The sequence below is a fragment of the Centruroides sculpturatus genome, unplaced genomic scaffold (assembly GCF_000671375.1).
Source record: "Centruroides sculpturatus isolate CEXI.00-Female unplaced genomic scaffold, Cexi_2.0 scaffold791, whole genome shotgun sequence".
Lineage (NCBI taxonomy): Eukaryota > Metazoa > Arthropoda > Arachnida > Scorpiones > Buthidae > Centruroides > Centruroides sculpturatus.
The window spans coordinates 131,840-151,069 of record NW_019385097.1 but is presented as its reverse complement, the minus strand read 5'-3'; the positions used below and the strand labels follow the sequence as shown (position 1 = coordinate 151,069).

At 30.0% G+C, this 19,230-nt stretch overlaps 1 protein-coding gene across 1 annotated transcript in view; it reads right to left on the bottom strand.

Annotated features, from left to right (window-relative positions):
• The window catches only part of LOC111634626 (insulin-degrading enzyme-like), a 69,036-nt gene that overhangs the window by 27,951 nt on the left and 21,855 nt on the right, over positions 1–19,230 (bottom strand). The window contains exons 5-11 of the mRNA XM_023379455.1: positions 18,219–18,322; positions 14,030–14,199; positions 8,996–9,118; positions 3,776–3,888; positions 3,604–3,693; positions 1,883–1,955; positions 1,720–1,812 (exon numbers count right to left, since the gene is read on the bottom strand). Of these exons, the coding sequence (XP_023235223.1) occupies positions 1,720–1,812; positions 1,883–1,955; positions 3,604–3,693; positions 3,776–3,888; positions 8,996–9,118; positions 14,030–14,199; positions 18,219–18,322 (766 nt within the window). The remainder of the gene's footprint in view (positions 1–1,719; positions 1,813–1,882; positions 1,956–3,603; positions 3,694–3,775; positions 3,889–8,995; positions 9,119–14,029; positions 14,200–18,218; positions 18,323–19,230) is intronic.

Below are 19,230 nucleotides of genomic sequence, written 5' to 3'. Positions count from 1 at the left end.
TGGACAGGATACTTTAATGAGAACATAAAATTTATGACAAAACATAAACTAAACCAAACGATCACCATAATTAATCAAGTTATTAATTAGCCCAATTAATTATGGTGATTGTTTGGTTTAGTATTAATATATCAGGCTTGAATGTTTGAATGTTAAGTTACAAATGCAATTTGCTAGCCACTTCAAGTGGTGGAAATATATTTGATATTCTTGCATTTATAAAATGTCATTTATGATCTAAGTGACTAATAAATATCGATGTAGTAATTTGTCTGCTTTGTAGTTATGAAGTGGATGTAATTTCTGAAACATTTTCGTTTTTTTCAATAAATGATTTATTAAAATTACACTTAAGCCACCATAAAACTGTTAAGATCATAAATGTGAGAATATCAAATATCTTCCAATGCTTTAAAGTGGCCAGCAAATCACCTTTGTAACAATTAATGAACTTTCACCATATAAACATTGTTGTAACTATTTTAAGTTTCTTTTTCATTACTATTGTACTACAGTTCTTGCTGAATGAACAAATAACTCAGAAAAAGTTTGTGGTTTCTTGATACAACAAGTTTAATAACATTAATATGTATGACTATAAGTGGTGATTGACAACCTAACCAGATTAGTCTTTGATAGATAAAGAGTATTGTTCAGCTTTTTTGCAACCTGTCCTCCCCTATTCCTGTCTTCAGCCAGTCTTTATTCAACATGTACGATCAAAATTTGTTGTCTAAAAAGTATTTTAACCATTTGTTTGTTTTCATTTTAAAATATTTCATACATAATTAATTGTTTCAGAACATTGAAGGCAGGAAATTTATTTTCATAAGGTTGGTTATGGATGACAATGTCCTCTACTTAGAGCATCCATTATTTATAGCTAACAGATGCCTTATTTGAAGCATCTACTTAATTGACATTTTTACAATCCCCAGAGGCATCTGCTATTTGTAAGTATCCATTTAATGGAGGTTTGACTGTACTAATATTTTATTACTTTATACTTTACATAGTCCAATTCAGTTGTGGATAGTCTGTAATCTACAAATATTTTTCAAATGCTTTATATCACATTTTTCAAAATAAACTGTGAAATAAACTGTGAATTTTCTATCATCATGANATTCATTCCAGGAGATTGTTTAAATTCTGAATCATTTGAAGTCCAAATCAGTTTTTCCCATTAGAAATAACAGAAAGTGAAGTAATCCATTCTCAGATCCTGAACAATACTTATTTTGATAAAATTAAAACAGCAAAGATACATAATTTAAGGTGGAACTAACACAATTAAATGCTCTAATAATAAATAAAAGCACAAAAACCGTAAATAAAATACATAAATACTATAAATACTGTATAATAATGTAACCTATACTGTATAATAAAATGAAGATTGCCCTTATTGACAATCTTCATTTTATTATACAGTACAGGTGGACTTTGTCATCTTAACATAGATGTGTGATTTAATTATAACAATTGTAAAATTTAACATAGATAGTGTGAGATTTTATTTTTTGTTTAAAAGTTTGTGTTAAACCATTTACTTCACATTTTGTTTCAATAAAATCAAATTGTAATGTCTTCGGATAAAAGGCATATCAGGCATCTTATGCTTTATGAATTTCAGAAAGGCTATAATGCCATATAAACAGAAAAAAAAAATTGTAATATATAAGGTAAGTTTACAATGATTTAAATTATATAATTTACCTATTCCATCTTCTGTTAAATCAACATTCACAATAAAGAAAGCAAATCCTTTAGCACCACTTTTATAACCACCAACAAGTGTATTAACCCATCCTAGAGAAAAGTAAACAAAAATAACTAAAATTGTTTATTAAAATAATTCACTTTTGGAAAAATATTTTACCTCTAGCTTTCAATTCAGATAATAAACTTCCTGGTCCTTCATGTCCAATAAGATGCCCAAGATAATGTCCTGGCTGAAATTAATTTACATTATTATAAATTATTTGAATGCATTATTCAGGAACACTCACTGAATCATTTGTCATTTATATTTATATATAAACAAACATACAAATGATGCATCTAACATCTGTTATGTGTTATGGAGTACAAGTAAAATACAGACAGTTGTTGGCTTTTGAATGTAAAATATTCCCAAAAGCACAGATGAAAATCAAATGTCCAAAAACAATTACTTGTCACAATACTAAACTGCAATTTTTAATCATGTTTTAATTTAAAAAAAAACATCATATGATTTCCAGATTAAAAGTTCATATTGCTACTTTGGAAGAAAACGAGCATAACTCAAAAAAGTGCACTTTTTCAATTATGTCATAATCAAAACAAAAATATAGTAAATTTTTATGTGGAAGAGTGTCACAAAATAACTTGCGTATTCGGCCACTAGGAAGCAGTTATGTGGGAGATAAGTGATATTCAGTTAAACTTTGGTTAAATATTTGCATGGGATTTTTCTCAAAACTGATAATTTTGAATTATGCCGGTTTTCTTCCAAAGTACCGATATATAGGGCCTCCTAATCAGGGCCTCTAAGCTTTCCATATGGGGTCTTCATTTTTATCGATCTATCTTCTTGGAATTAAGGAAAGATGGGTGGACAGATTAATAATAATTGGAATCTCTAGGTCTGCAATTTGAAAATTGCAGTCCAATCAAGCATGTTACACATAATATATTTCATTTCCAGATAGTTAAAAAAAAAAAAAAAAGTATAATCTTTTATTAAAGTTTATTAAATTAAATAAATCTTCAAAAGTTTTAATTTTTTATACTAAATATGCAAAAAAAAAATATAAAAGATTATTTAAAATGTTAAACTACTAATTAAACAGAAAACAGAATGAAAATTTTAAGTAAAAATAGTAAAAAAACCATGGCCAACAGTATTACATTTAATTGTAGAAATAAATATAAAAATACAATGGACCGTCACTGGAGTGAACAATGGAAGCGTAACAGAAGCAAAATATTTACTTTCGTTACATGTTGTATTTTTATATTTATTTCTACAATTAAAGAATAAAAATTATTTGTAAACAAGTTAAACATCACAATAAGTTTTTTATAAACCAAAATTAATTTTGATATTACTGAAAATAAAACTAGTAGAAAGTGCCATTGTATATTAGTATGAAATTTTTATTTGTTGGCTGAAAAATATATAGAAGTGCGAATTTGGCATATAAAAAGTGAGCTAAAGGAATCAAAGTAATATATACACCACTCCACATCAGGATATATGTAACAACAGACACGGAACCAACTTTCAATGCACATAATACAAAAAACGAACACTGCACAAATGTTTTCCAATTCCTTCTGAATTCTTCTTCAGTTGTGACAGAGCAGTTACTAATGAAACCTTATTGGAACAAATGTCTATTTGTAAAAGTTTTAAAATAATGTAATTTGAATGACATATCGTGTACAAAAGAGCAAGTTGTCAGAAAAAAATGAATGTCCAAAATTTAAAGAGTTCCTGTGTTGTCCTATAATTTGTAATTTCTTAGATAAAACAGGTTAATCTATGCTAATCTATACTATATATCTTAACTTATTTCAAACATCTTTAATTTCAATTTATAAATAACAACTTACATTAGTTCTGTAATAAGGCTGAAGATCTGGGATAGGAAAAGTAATATTTAAATTTCTGATATCTTTAACAGGAACAACATAACCTCGAGTCTTTTAAAAAACAGATATTTATTTATAAAAATTAAAGATATTAAATATATAATATATATAGGATGCATAAATAAAAGCTTACCTTTAATTGTTCTGGGCCAAATGGATGTTCATCCCATTTTGGAACATCTATTGATTTGTTTTGTGCATCCGCAAAAAGTGATATGACCATATCAGATAAATCATCTAAAGATTCTAAATTTAAACAGAATTTTTTAGTATGCTTAAGAATTTATTCACTTATTATAATTATTATTTTAATTGAAAATATAAATATATTCTAAAAATATCTGACATGTTAAAAATTATTTGTTTAATTGATAGATAAAATAACTGAGATAATTAATGATATAAATTAGTTATGCAAAAGTTATATCTTATAACGGAAGACTGGTAATTCCCAATGCCACTTGTTAATGAAATGTATATCATTTTATAGAGATTCCTTTCTTGATAAACATACTAAGATTTTTTTCTTGCAAAATTCTTTCTTTCCAAAAAAGATTACATTAATCATGACCTTTAAATAAGATAAACAGTAATAAGAAGTAACATCATGCCAAGTTGTCTAGTTTGTAGTTCTATATTTTGATGTGATGAAGGTTGCAGTTTTGAAGCTCTTGTTTTCCTATTTTCTCCAATATATATTTTTCACATTTCTCTACCTAAATGCCTCTATAGATTACATTACAAGGCCTGTACCTTCATGGATACGTGTGTTATGTTAGAAAAAAAATGGCCTTCACCAAACTATTACAATGTTAAAGGCATCAGATTGTCTAAAATCTCTATGTATGCCTCAGTATTAAAATTCCCATAATCAGAACCCAAGGAACTAGTGACAATCATAAAAAATATCCTTTTATCATTGTCTCCTCCATCAAATTTAATGGTTAGCATAATACAGTCAGGTAGGACGTCTTCAGCAGATATTCTCTACATCCAAATTTGTCTATCTGACTGCAACATGGTTAGTGTATTCATAGCTCCATAAAACATTAAACCTATGTAAACTTTTTGTCAGTGATCCAGCAATGAGCTTTACATTAGTTTAAATAATACTTGGCATTAAGCAAACTGATACTTGGTTTGTGCGCTCTGACTGTTGATTAGTTGTGGAAATCTATTATCCACAGCTCCAGATTATTTTGCTGATTGTTGAGGTGTGAGTTTGGAGTGTTTGTGCAGAAGACATGCAGTTTTCTCAAAACAACTCTCTTCAATACTCAGCAGTCCCTTTCTTCAGTGCAGTCTACCAGTTCATGGTTGCATTTGCTACACATTTCTACTTTATAATAATATCACTAACAGTTGGTCAAATCATATCAGTTACAGCATATTCAAAATCTCATGAAAAAATTTGTTGCAACAGTAATATCCAATTACTTGACAATTAATGTTTGAAGTCACTAAGTTCTTTCCTATATACCATTCTACTGATATGAATTTAGTATGAATTTTTAGAGTCATCTTCATACTTATATCTAGAGCAAGTGGTATGATGCCTATGGGCAGTTACGCAAATTTATGTAGGTGTAAGTGTAATCCTTTTGATCACAGTGTAATTAATATAATGAATGAAAATACAGTGGGTGATCAGTTAACGAACATAATCCGTTCCAAGACTTTGTTCACTATCTGAATTGTTCATTAACCGATTATTGATTTACCATAGGTTTCTATGGGAATTTGATTAATTTGTTCTGGAGACCCCAAAAAATATAAAAAATATATACTTTCTTACTACATTTCTTCATATGTAATAATAAAAATACATATATACATGGTCTTGAATTTTTATTAGTCATGTTTTTTCCATTTGTGGGTTTAAAGAATCTGTCCAATGTCAATTGCTTTTCTGTCTTCATCATTTTTCATAAGTAATTAATAGCATTGTAATTGTACAGATCCCTAGGCCTATTAAACTCAACCTGGTTTGGATGACATTTTAAGACCGTTGTTCTGACATCTTCCCACTTCTTCTAAAGATCCTTAATAGCAGATATCAGAATAAATCCACATTTTCAGAAGAAAACGTAAAAGAATTGTTTCTGTCAGAAATATAAAAGGCTGGAATTACAAGGGAGAGTTTCAAAGTTCGGAGGAATACTATCCGATTGGCAGTGCCAGCCCGAGGCAAGTTTTAGGATGGAGCGAGATCCTATTATGGCACCCCCAAAAATATCGAACAGTGAAAAAAAATTTTTTTCCTTTAATTTTCTTTACCACTGAGGCACCCCCTAGAGCTTAGTGCCTGGAGTGGCTGCTCCGTTCGCCCTATGGTAAGGCTGGCTCTGCCGATCAGTATATACTTGGTAGAACGTTGATGTCGACATCTCCCGCGCTCCAAAAAGTTTCGAATTGTTGCCTGAAGACAAAGGAAGACCAATCAGTATTCATTATTTTACATCGCTTCTTCTTGTTTGTTCAGTGAAGTGTTTGTTATCTGAACATGTGTTCATTGTCCGATCATAAAAATCTTTCGTGAAAATGTTCGTTATTCGATTTGTTTGTTAACCAATCACCCACTGTATTAATATAAACTAGAAATTAATAACATAAAAGCTGTTGTTTGTACGTGTCTGTGTGTGTGAATTCCTTATAACTCCTGTAATTTTTGTGCAATCGAGATGAAATTTTGGTTACATTTGTTTTATATTCTGACAAAGTATAGATTACTTGTTTTGTAAAAATATTAGCTATAGAATAAATATTTTATCAATTTTGGATTGGTGATGTTGCAGTGACATCAGTGATCTCATTTAGTTCATGTTGATGATGGAATTTCCTTTAAGTTGCATTTTGAAATATTTTGGCAAATGGCATATTTTGAACTTACTTCATTAAATTTAAACTTTAAAAATGATAGCTGCATAATGTCACTTCTATAACACTAGTAGCCTGGGACGCCCCCTAGTGGGCGTTCTTTACAAATTCCCGTGAGGCACGGTTCCTTTGACTTTTTTGTTTCTATCAATATGCTCTACAGCTCTGTTAAAGTCCCAATCACGTCATCCTGTCCTAGATTTTAACCCCAATCACGTCATCCTGTCCTAGATTTTAACCCCAATCACGTCATACGAATCTAGATTTCTACCTATTAAACATTCTATAAATACTTTAAAATAGTTTAATTTGTTTATTTACCTTCGCTTGTAAACCTCGATTTTAAATGTATCTGCCATTTTTTCAACAAATTTCCCGTGAGTCAATGCACGATATTCAGAGTCACGGGATGTAAACGGGCGGCGCAAGGCGCACAATAATTATTTATACCATTCCGTGGTATAAATAATAAATTCATATCAATAATAAATTCCTATTACAAATAAAAATAATTTATTGTTAATTTAAAATTTTCGCTAGGGCGCCTCTAGTGCCCGTTTTTGGCATACCATTATGCAGACGGACACACGTTCAATGGGTTATATAGATAGATATTTTTAAAAAAATCTTTTCATAGTGACCATGTGATGTTCTATTATTCAATCAGAAGTAATGATCTAACAAGTCTGTTGTTTAGAAAAAGACTAATTCATTCTTCTTGGCACAGACTCCAACTCATGTTCTCTTGTCCTTCAACCTCACCCCCTTGTCACCTGATCCATTACATCTGGTCACTACATCAATCAAAAATAAAAATAATATCATGTGGACCACTCATTCACTTACAACCTGTCTAGAATGTGGAGAATGGAAATATCAACAGCATCAACCATTTCTTATTCTTTGAATCACAATAATGAGCCAATAACTCAACTCTAGTGGTGATTTGCACAGGAAAATTATAATGTTTGCAATAATAATAACTGATAAGTTCTTAACAAACTTTCTCTGTTTGTTCAAGACATCAATCAATTGCTGCAGTATGTATTTGGAACAGATTTTTCTATGAGTGTAAGACTGTGTGAGATCTAGAGTATTTTCCAGTTCAAAATATTGTTGAAAGTCAATAATACACAAATACTTCAATCTCACAAATTATCATCAAGATTACTGACATCACTTAGTCTAGTTCAAAGACTAAGATGTAAATTATCAGAGAATAAGAGGGTTATTAAATATGAGCATGAAATACATAAAATATGTGCATTCGTAAGCTGATGATGGAGTTAGGCATTAAACAAATCTAAACAATAGTTTAGATTAAAACTATATATTTATTAAACAAAATTATAACTAAAAGTAAATAAAAAACAATAACTATGATAAACATAAACGATAAATTAGCAAAATATACAAAGATATCTAATCCTAAACCTCTAATTCTATCCTGATCTCTCTCAGGATGATTTACAAGAAATGATAATATTACCTAATGTTTATATACATCTGTAGAGAAGAGCTGGGTAATCATTGGAAATAACTGGAAGTTGAGAACTGAGAAAAGAATGGCTAACGTCTCGGGAACTCAGCAAAGGCATCAAAATGGGAACATTGGTTAAACATTTGAACACTAGGTAAAAGTGTCAAACAAGAGCATGGACAAGAGTAGACAAAATCGGACAAAAGCAAGTTGAAAGGTGACCTTTTACCTTTAAACTAAATTGACATCCAATAAGATTACTGGAATGTCACACTATGCTTCTATCATGAGGAGGAATTCTGGTGGGTTTTGTAGATAGTTGAGTGAGTTACCAAACTCAAACTATCATTTTAGGAGGAACTATTCTGTTTTTCTCTGTAAGTCAAAAGGAAGTGCTTCCATTTACAAAGATAGATAGAAAATTTATCAAGTTAATATTTTGAAACTTATTTTAACAAATTCATTAAAAATCTCTCTCCCAACTCCAGATTCTCAAAACTGGATAATATGTTGCATTCCTTACTGTTTTTGATGTATAGTAGAAGAACAGTTTCTCTTTGCTTAATCTAGTGATATTCTTTTGTCATTGTATCATCCTAAGTTTCTTGCATAATTGAAATTGGTCACACTGATCTTAATTCATCACAGCTTTATTGTAAATTTTTGAATGTCAAACAAGTTCATGTTTAAACTTTTTGTGTGATAAAGCAATATAACAAACAGACTATGCACAGAGATTAGACACTCATGGCTATTAAATGATAGTGGTTACATGTTTCCTGCATTTTACAGAACACACTGCAGCAAGAGACCTTACTTATCAATCAACATTATATAATGTTATCTATAAAGCTAGTAAGGATAACATCCAAAAACTTTTTAAATCAAAACATTCAAATTATGATTCAAAATAATAAATATACTGAAAAATAAAATAAGGGTAAAATTTTTGTAAAAAATTCAATAATATTATAAAATTGCTTAATAAAAGTTTACCTTTTCCAAGAACTACCAAAGACATTATATTAGTTGAATACCATTTATCGTGGAATTTGAGTAATTCATCTCTAACATTTATTCCTTCTGATTTAGGTTTAATGTCCAATGTTTCTTTATTCCCTATTTGAAAATATACATAATACTTCTATTAGTAATTTTGAAGTAGGAAAAATAATTAATTTTCATGAGAATGTCGTTTAAAACTGCTGTTTTCTTACAGAAAAATAACTCATACTTCCTAGTCTATGGTATAACAGCAATTGAATTTTTTAACAAATAATTTTATTGAAGGGTTTTTAATTGATTACTAAATTTCTTTAGTTAAATACTTTGTTAAGAGAAGTATTTCAGTATAATATGAATATAAAAAATAAGGAAAATTTTAAAATTATATATTGACAGAAAAAATATTACTAAAGTATGTTTTATTAGTAAAAAATATATTTTATTAATTAGAACATATGATTTATTTATTTAGTTTTCCTTTATTTTTTACAAAAGTAGAAACTAAATACAAAAATACAATATAATGTTTTCCTATACTTCACAAAACTGGAGACTTCCAGAACTAATTCAATTAATAAAATTTTTAAGTTAAACTAAACCAAATATTTTTTAAAATGTGTTTATAATACTGTATTTCATATTCATTATTGAAGCATTCTAATTAAATCACTATTTAATCTCAGATTACTTAAAACTAAAATTTTATGAATGTAAGCGTGTGTATTTAATAATCGAAGTTTAAGTTTATTTGAAAGAAAAATAAAGTATTCAATTTAGAAAACACTTAATTATTAAAAATAATATTATAATTTATAAAATTTTATAGACTATTTTGTATCAAATTCAATATATATTATTGTCTAAAATATAATCATTATTGTAATAATAAGAGATACATAAAGCAGAAGCTGTAATTAAAATATGAGTTAAATTTAATCAGTTAAATTATTTTTCATTAATTATTTAATCCATACTAATTTAGGAGCAAAGAAAGTTATTTTTAAATTGAGCTGAACATAAAACATATAAAGAGGATTTTATTATTATTATATTGCAAATGTCATGCTCAGCTGATAATGGTGCCAAGTGCTATGCTAAAGTCAAAAGCATAGCTGTAAGGAACCAAGTCCGAACGTTATTTTTATTTACTTTTATTTTGCTTATTATTCTATTTTTGTTTGGGGCTTATGTTTTGTTAGGACGAAGGTTTCCTCACCATTCACCTTAGTAACTTAAAAATAGAAGAAAAACCAACTCACCGACGAAAGAAAAGTGCCGTAGAAAAAACTCGCGCACATTTGCGCTTCCCGAGCGGAAAAAAGTAAGTCCGCACCGAGAAAAGGGGGGAAGACCCCACAAGCACGAATTAGGGACTCGCTAAACCTTAAAGAATAAAAAACGTCCCAAAAATTGTGAAAAAGAATAATGTAAAAGGTTAGAGAGTATTGTCGGAAAATAGGCTGCCAGACAAACAAAAAAAGTTTATTGTTAGCTTTAAGTATGTAAATGAGGAGAGTGATCTCATTCAGAATTGTGACGTCACCTCACACTATAAATCCTGAGTCTCAAGTGAAGATGAACGAGGTGAACTCCTGATAGCAACGAGCTTTGGTGAGCTTCGTAGCAGTGAACGAGAGAGGTGTCCGATAGGATCAAATAGTTCCAAGGCAATTTTGAAGTTATTCGATTTATGGATCGACGATTATAGAAAGTCTTGAGAGTTTGAGGAAATAGGTTCCTAGTATATTGAGGTGACGATTAGGATCTTTAATTTATAAGAATTATTGTTTATAAGTTAATTCTTTGATTTTGTCGAATTCCAAAGGGGAATAGAATTAAGTTAGAAATAGATTGATTTGAGTTTGTCGGATTGATTCTTGTTGAATTTCATTGAATAAATTATTGTTTGATTTTTACTAAATACTGTATATAGTTTATTACTAGAAGTTTAATTAAATATTTGATTTTTGTTATTGACAAACTTTGTCATTATTTAATTCAGTGCACACTTAAAGTCCAGGCCTGGCACACTAACGCGAATCCGTGTAAAGTACCCGTTAGGGAACGGCTATTTCCGGCACGCAGTAGTGTCGATAATCGTTGGAAAAGTCGGAAAAATAATATAGTACTTTACATAGCTACCCAAACAAATTTTATATTAAGCTGTGTTATTGGTATGTGTGTCAACATCTAGAAACTTCCTAACAATATGATGTGTGTTCAATATTGAGCTTTCTGTAGTGCCATGTATATGTTTTTATTAAGGTTTAATATTTCTAGACATTTATGTAGTGTATATGGTATGACACCAGTAGAAGACAGGAAACAGGTACAGTACAATAAATACTTATCCATCCTTCACATCTGTTCTATTTCTTGAGCAATGGAGTGAACTTGATTTTTTTCAGTGTGAGTATTTTTTGTTATGAGTGTTTGGAATGGAAATATCTATTGTATAAATAATCTTACTGCATTTGTCAATGAGAGTGATGTCAGGTCTATTGTGATGAATTGTTTTATTTGTGATTACAACTCTGTCATAGTATATTTTGTGTGTGTCATTTTCTAATATTGCCTGTGGAGTATATTTGTATTACAGTATCTAGATGTTTAATAATCTGTGATTCTGTGCAAGCTCTTATTATTATTATCACCATCCTCTTATGTCTTACAGCTTACTGTAAAAGCATTGTTAAAAAATTTTATTTATATGGAAAACAGGCTATTTTTTTCATTATTTATACTTTTGCTTATATATTATTTATTTCGTTATAAAATGAGAGAAAGATATAATGAATCAAAATCATGTCATAAGTGTCATAATACTTACGAGGGAATAGCATGATGTTGGGGGTCACCAAATTTGATCAAACCCAGTGAGGTTATAGTACATCCCCAATAACTGACGTGTCAAGCAGTAGGGCAATAGTCAAAAATTGCTTAAAATCACTTAAAAATCATTAGAATTCCTATCATTTATAGTAACTGGTGGATCGGTGGGCCAAGCTGAATTCATAATTGTGAGGTTCAGTTTAAAATCTTAATGGTATCAATGTTTTCCCCCTAAAACTATACTTTTTCACTTTATTCTTGACATTTTTAAATTTATTATGTTTATTTAGAAATTATTTTTGAATATTCATGTACATATGGGATTCATACTAATACTTATTTATAATTTTAGTGGGGAAGAGGATTAGATATAAACAAAAATTATCATTATTCCAATTTTGTTAATAAAAAAAAAAAAACATTTTTATTGACATTATTCAATCTGTTTGCTTTCTGGAAGCACAATTTTGTGAAATGACAACTATCATAGAAGTATGTGAAACAAACATTTCTACAGTGTGCGCATTGAATAAATACAGAATTTTACAATAAGATTTTTGTCAGTGGAAAAACAAAACTTGATTAATGTTTAAAAACACTTTTCCATCATCAACTAATTTGGAGGAGAATCATGCATACTGTATCACATTTAAAAATATCAGAGTGCTTAATGTTTTCTTCTACTCCCTTTGTAACTTCTAAAATTGATGAAGAATCCTCAGCTGCAATTAGGTCTTGATTTTGAAGGGTGCTTTCATGATATGTAAATTTCATAATATTTTAGTGCAGTGATTCGTCTATAAAACACATTTTTATGCTATAGATGTTAGCAAAAGATATCAAAGTCACCTTTTTGTTCTTTAGCAAACAAAAACACAATTATAAGCATATTTAGGTTAATTAAACAATGACTTTGTTGCCAGAGTAAGTACACACTATACACAACTATACAGAAAATGTTTTGTTTTTAAATAAATATTGTTAGGTAGCATTTGTTAATTGCTTTGACATTGACTTGTTACTTGAAACAGATGGATTTTATTATTTTATTACACCCATTATTATTACTAATAAATAATATGCATTTGTAGTTTTCTAAAAATAAATCAGTTTTCCTCTCTGACAGTATAATAAATTTAAAAGTACCAAGAATAAAGTGAATATTATAGTTTTATGAAAGATAAATAAAATAAAACAACACTGATAACTTCAACATTTGAAATACAAACCTCATGATTATGAAACAAGCCTGGCCCCACTGAGCCATTGGCCACTCTACAAATGACAAGAATTCTAACAGGTTTCAGTGATTTGTAATTTTCAGCTTCAATTTTCTTGTTTAATTTTGAGTATTGTGGCTTATTGGGGATGCCCTATAACATCACCAAGTTTGATCAAAATTGGCAATCACAATGACATCATGTCCCCTTGTCCCCTAGCTACATGTCACTCCTATCATTAAAAATAGATCACTTTCAAAATTTATTTAAAAGTTATATTTGAAGGCAGAATATTATATGGCATTTTAAATGGAAAAGTCCACCCTAATTATCATCATTGTATATTTGTATATTCAATATGCCAAAAAAAAGTATTAGCAGATGAGACAAGAAAGATTATTATTGCAAAGCATAACAATGTCATGTCTAAAAAAACAATTTGCATGGAATAAGCAAATTGTTCTTAAGCAAATTCTTAAGCAAAACAATAATGTAATGAGTGGTAATTTAATGCAATCATATTGGTCATTTTTCATCAGCCAAGGCTCTACGATAAAAACAAAAATCATCATACACTGATACAGATGCTTAAAAAGAACAACAATAACAACAAGTAGGCATACTACATGTACTAAAAGTAATAAACATATGAAATTAAAGCTATGGGATATGCTGTCTCTAGATGTAAAAAGCATAACACAAAGATGAATGGCAGAAATGAACTTTAAGTTTCATGCAGCATGAGAAAACCTTTGTTAACAACTACAAAGAAGAATGTGCAAAAGAAAGAATGACAACCTGTGGTCTAACTTCATTGATGATATCATAGAAAACATGCCAAATTAAACCAGTTAGCATGCTGCTTTAAGAAAAATAAAGGTTGTAAACCAATAACATAGAGATTGAAAATTATCAAAAAAAAATTTATAAATAAATTTAATTTTAAGTATTCTGAAAGTAATATCTGATTTACCTGTCCCAAATTTATTATAGTCATGATTTGGATTAGCTGTTGATTTCTCAAGCTGATTTAATCTCCATAAATCATTTTGAAGATTTTTCTCATGTTCAGCATTGATGGCATTAATCTCCCTGTCAGTAGCACTTTCCGTAAAGAGAGGACAAAGAAAAAACTGTGCAAACCTAGTAAAAAATTATACTTATTAAAATGTTTATAAATAACAGCTAATTAAAAAATATATTGTAATTTCTAACAAGATATAATATGATATAAATCTGACTTCATTTTATATTTAGTGAAGTCCATATTCAGCAATATTTAACAACTTTTTCCATTATAGCAAAGTCATTAGTTTTGTGAGGCTCTGGACAGGTCCAAACCCTCACTAAAATTCGCGGAAAATAATTGTTTTAGAGAAAAAATATTTAGTAGTTAGAAATAGATTTTTATTTTATGAAAACGTGACGCTAACTTCTAGACAATAGAAGAATGTAAGTCCGTCGACCATTTCCGGTTGGAGATCGAATTAAACTTCGATTCTGACCTCTCCCGCGACCCCGAAACGTTTCGAATTGTCATCAGGTGGTGACGGGAGACCAATCGGAAAGGGGAATCTAAGAGAAAACAGATAAAACCCTGGAAATTCGAGGACACGACGGCTTCTTCTCCCGAAAGTTCCAAGTGACGGATCTGTTGTTGTGTGTGTGTCTCGCACCCATCTTCGTCTCCATCTCCCGACCTCGGATCGACATCGTTCCATCAACGGAAGTCGACTGCATCGTCCCGGAGTCATCAAGACGTGATGGAATTGTTCATTCTCGAACAAGGGACACTCCTTCAAAATGGGACTATCGTGGAACCACAGGAGAGGAAGACCCAGATGCCGCAGCCACCACAGAACTTCCAAGATCGCAGTAATCTTGTAAGCTTCTTTCGTGTTTAATAAACGGTTGTGTTGTTTGTAAACGAAGCATCTATCTCTGGCTCAACTGCTTCCACATGTCATTGATTGTTACCGCTCGGCAATCCAAACGGCAAGGGAGACGATGACGACATATATCGCATATTATCGTTCGTCGAAAGTTTAAATTTCTCCCCCCTCGGCCCCCACAGTTTTCAATACTTTTTTTAGCATTTTATTTTGATGGCATTTTAGCAATGACTTTTTTTAGCATTTTATGGTGATACCTCATACTTCAAACGAGTAACTTCAAATGCTGAATCTAAGAGAAATTTGACTTGAGTTTGAACAGTGTGCACATAAAAAAAATAATGCACTTTCTGCATAAATGACATCTATTGTGTGCCCAAGTTGTCTCCAGCTCTTGCTACAAAAACTCTTATATTATACATGTTTATTTTTAGAACTTTTACACTTTATTTTTGGTATATTTGGTTATATATATAATCCTACTTATTAACTATAGCATCCAAGAAGTGTGTGGAAGACTAAGAGGGAAGATTGCAATTTTGACACTTGGAGTAAAAAAGGAACTTATTGTGAAACATGAAAGCAGTACATATATGACAGAGATGATAGTAATTGTGAGAGCCGGACTTGATGAAATTTTTAGAGAAAATTTTTCGTCTTTCAAAAGTTAAGTTAGTTCAAATTCCAGTGAAAACAATATTTTCAATTTAATTACTGGAGGATGATTGCGTCTCTCTCCCTGGAGTCACTTCCTTTTCCAGGGAACTCATCGAATGTGTCATCAGGAACTAATTACAAATATTCACCCTTGGTCGAAAATAGTAACATGGCTAAAAAGAGGGCATCAAAATTAAAGGGCGAGGGCCCCCAATATAAAAGGATTGAATTGAGGATAAGAAGGTTGTCGGGAGTCTGAGATGAGAGTTCATAGACCCCTCTTCCCTTCCCAAGAAAGTGTAATGTAACTGTGCTCAATCACCGATCCCTTCGACTATTGCTCCTGTCCAATGTTGCCATTCTCCAAACATTCAAACTTCTCGATCCAAGAACTTGACAAGCCGACATAATGAACATGAATTTCCTGAACAAGCTGTGATCCCGTTCAACCAACAATCTATAATCTCGACCCATAAAACAAGTTATGAAAGTATTTAGCATCACATGTAATAATGTAAGCTCTCTCTCAGCTAGGAACGCGCTAACTCCATATCTACTAGTATAAAGTCCAATAAATTATTTTACGATGTATCCATATTATCCAGTATGTTACACTATTAGAGCTCATCTATATGATGCTATATAAAAGTTAAATGGAATGTTATTGTAAACATATGAGTAAATAGTTTACATAAATAAACGGGCATAATTCTTTATAATTAAGTTGTAGTGTACACTTCTTTCTGCTGCATTGTCTGTCTCTCCGGCCGTCTCCATCCCAGACCCCTAGTGTCTACATACACGACTGCTAGAGCAAAACCAAAACTGCAGCCAACAAGGTTTCTGTGTCTGCCTTAAAGGATACAGTGGTGTCAGTCCTGACATAGGCATCACCAGACCAGTCACACAATATTTAAGATGCACACCATCAATTTCAGTATCAATCTTGAAAACAAGGAAGCAATAAAAACAGCAAATGTGGTTAAAGGTATGGCAAGGTTGACCTCAAAGAAGATTGCATGTTATTGAGATGATGGAAAAACTCCTCCTCATGTGGATGAGAAGCAACTGGCTGGTAATATCTCTGACTGTGAGAAAGCCAAACAAGCTGTATAGTGACCTTAAGAAACAGGATATCAGTTCTCACTAAGGTACTAAGGTACAGTAAATGCAAATTTCATTTTATTATACAGTATTTATGTATTTTATTCATTGTTTTCATGTTTTATTATTTAGGGCATTTAATTGTGTTATTTTTACTTTAATTTATGTGTATTTACTATTTAATTTTATCAAAATAGGATCCGAGAACAGATTAATTCACAATCCACTTTTTATAATGGGGAAAAATTTATTTGGACTTTGAACAATTCAGAATTTGAATGGTCTCCCTAATTAAATTTGAAGTACAAGGCACCACTGTATATAGTTTAATATATTTTCAGTTTATAGTTCAACAGTTATTTCAATAATATTATAAATGTAATTTACTTTTAAATACCATTGTAAATAACATCAACAAAACCTTTAAAAATATACCAGCAAATATAATTTAACATAAATATGATATGAAAAAGTTTTTTGATCCTAATAGGATCTGCTTATATTAAATTATATTTGCTGGTATTTTTTTGAAGGTTTTGTTGGTGTTATTTACTAATATGTAACCAGTTGTGGGAAGATTTAGAAATATCATTATTTTATATATTATGTTATATTTATTATATAAGAAATATTATCTCTTATGATAAAATACAAACAGAAATAAATTTTCAAATATTAATTATAAATACAAATTTTTCAATAAAAGTAGACATTTGCACTTGAATCAATGAAAGTCACCAACTAACAGACTATGAATTAAGTCTGCACTGCCAAAAATTTTTCATGAACTGTGGAAAACTGGAATCTAGACAAATACTGAAATCTATGATGTAATAATCAATCAAGAATAAAAAGAACTCTTGGAATCTCTATTCTTCTCAATTCTTAAATCTCTACTTTCTCATAAAAATTATTCTGTCATGCTTGATGGGAGAATTTCTAGTATGTATGTGTATATATATATATATGTGTGCACATTATACAGCAGAGTCCTGCAAACTCAACTTAATATGGACTTAATGTGTGACGAGTTACTGAAAATGACAAGTTTTATGGATAATGTAAATGCTAGTCTAAGTAGCAAATTTTTGTAAAGAAATTATATGTACAAATTCATGTGTGTATTAACTAAATAACAATAATGACTAGTTCTCTTTCTAGTTAAAATTTAATTACAAAAATATTGGCTATCTAGTGATTAAGTTTTAAGTTAGTGACATTTGTATTGTGGCATTTTGCAAAAGCATTTTGGAAAAAGGCTATATGCTTTGTTAACATGTGGAATTGATTCTATTATAAAGTGTTGCCAGTGAAGAATGATACTTTATTTGATCCTAGTGTTAAGTTACAGAGGTAAAAATTAAATTACAAGTATTTTTTTAAAATGATGCAACAAGTTTTATGGAACGTTAAGTTATCAAGAGTAGAGTTTCTGGGACTCTACTGTAATAAAAAAAAACTTTAAACTTAAAAAAGTGAAAGCTTTGATCATATTAATATCAAAAATACCTATCTAATGCTCCTTGCAAATATTCTGGTGAAACATCAAAGTAAAAGTTAGTGTGATCAGATGAAGTGAATGCATTACTGCATCCTCCATGTTGATTAATAAACTGCAAAATAAAAGAAAAAAATTTTTTATTTTAACACTGATAATTCACAAAAAAAAAAAAAAATTAATTTTATGATCTATCACATATTTATTTTTAAATAAAATCTTTTTCATATCTTTTTCATTTAAGTACGAAAATACAACAATAATCCAAAAACATATTATATTTATAAATTTACAATGAAATAATTTTATTTAAACAAACATTAGAAAAATGCATAGAAAGTCTAAAATATCTTCACTCTCGCCATATACAATTACCAGGAACGACAATCTTCTGCTGCAGAGATGACCTTTCTTTAGAGGCTACACCTTGCAATTTCAAGTCCCATTTTAACATAAAAAGTATGAGAATTTCAAGGTCAGTGCCCTGAAGTCATTCAATTGACTAATGACAGTGACTCATCATATACTCCCAAGTTTTAAGTGTGCCTGTTTTAATGGATTAAATTTTGAAATATGTCCTCTTATCATTCTCCGAAATTTTTCTGCTGCTTTCAGTGTCTCTTTTAAGACGCATTTCTTTTTGCTAACAAATTGAATAATTTTGCACTGTTGGATTTTGTGTCTGATTTTAAAATGCTGTTACTCATCTTTCCAAAGCTCAGAAGGAAAATGAATCTACGGAAATTGATTGCTACAGTCAAAGCCCATTGTTGTAAATGCCTTGTCATGACTTAATTGTTATTTTAGCAAGTTTCCACAAATCTATCATGCATCCACATGTCTATAATAGGTAGCTTGTCCTTCTTTGTTCCATCTTTCTTTATATCTTCCTTCCAATGCTTCAAATGATCTTTTCTTTTCAAAAAAGGAGCATCCTTTTTTGCAATGTCTGAAATGTCCATGTTGAATTTGCTTTGGCAAACTCAACATTGACATTTCAGACAATCTTTATTTTGTAATTGA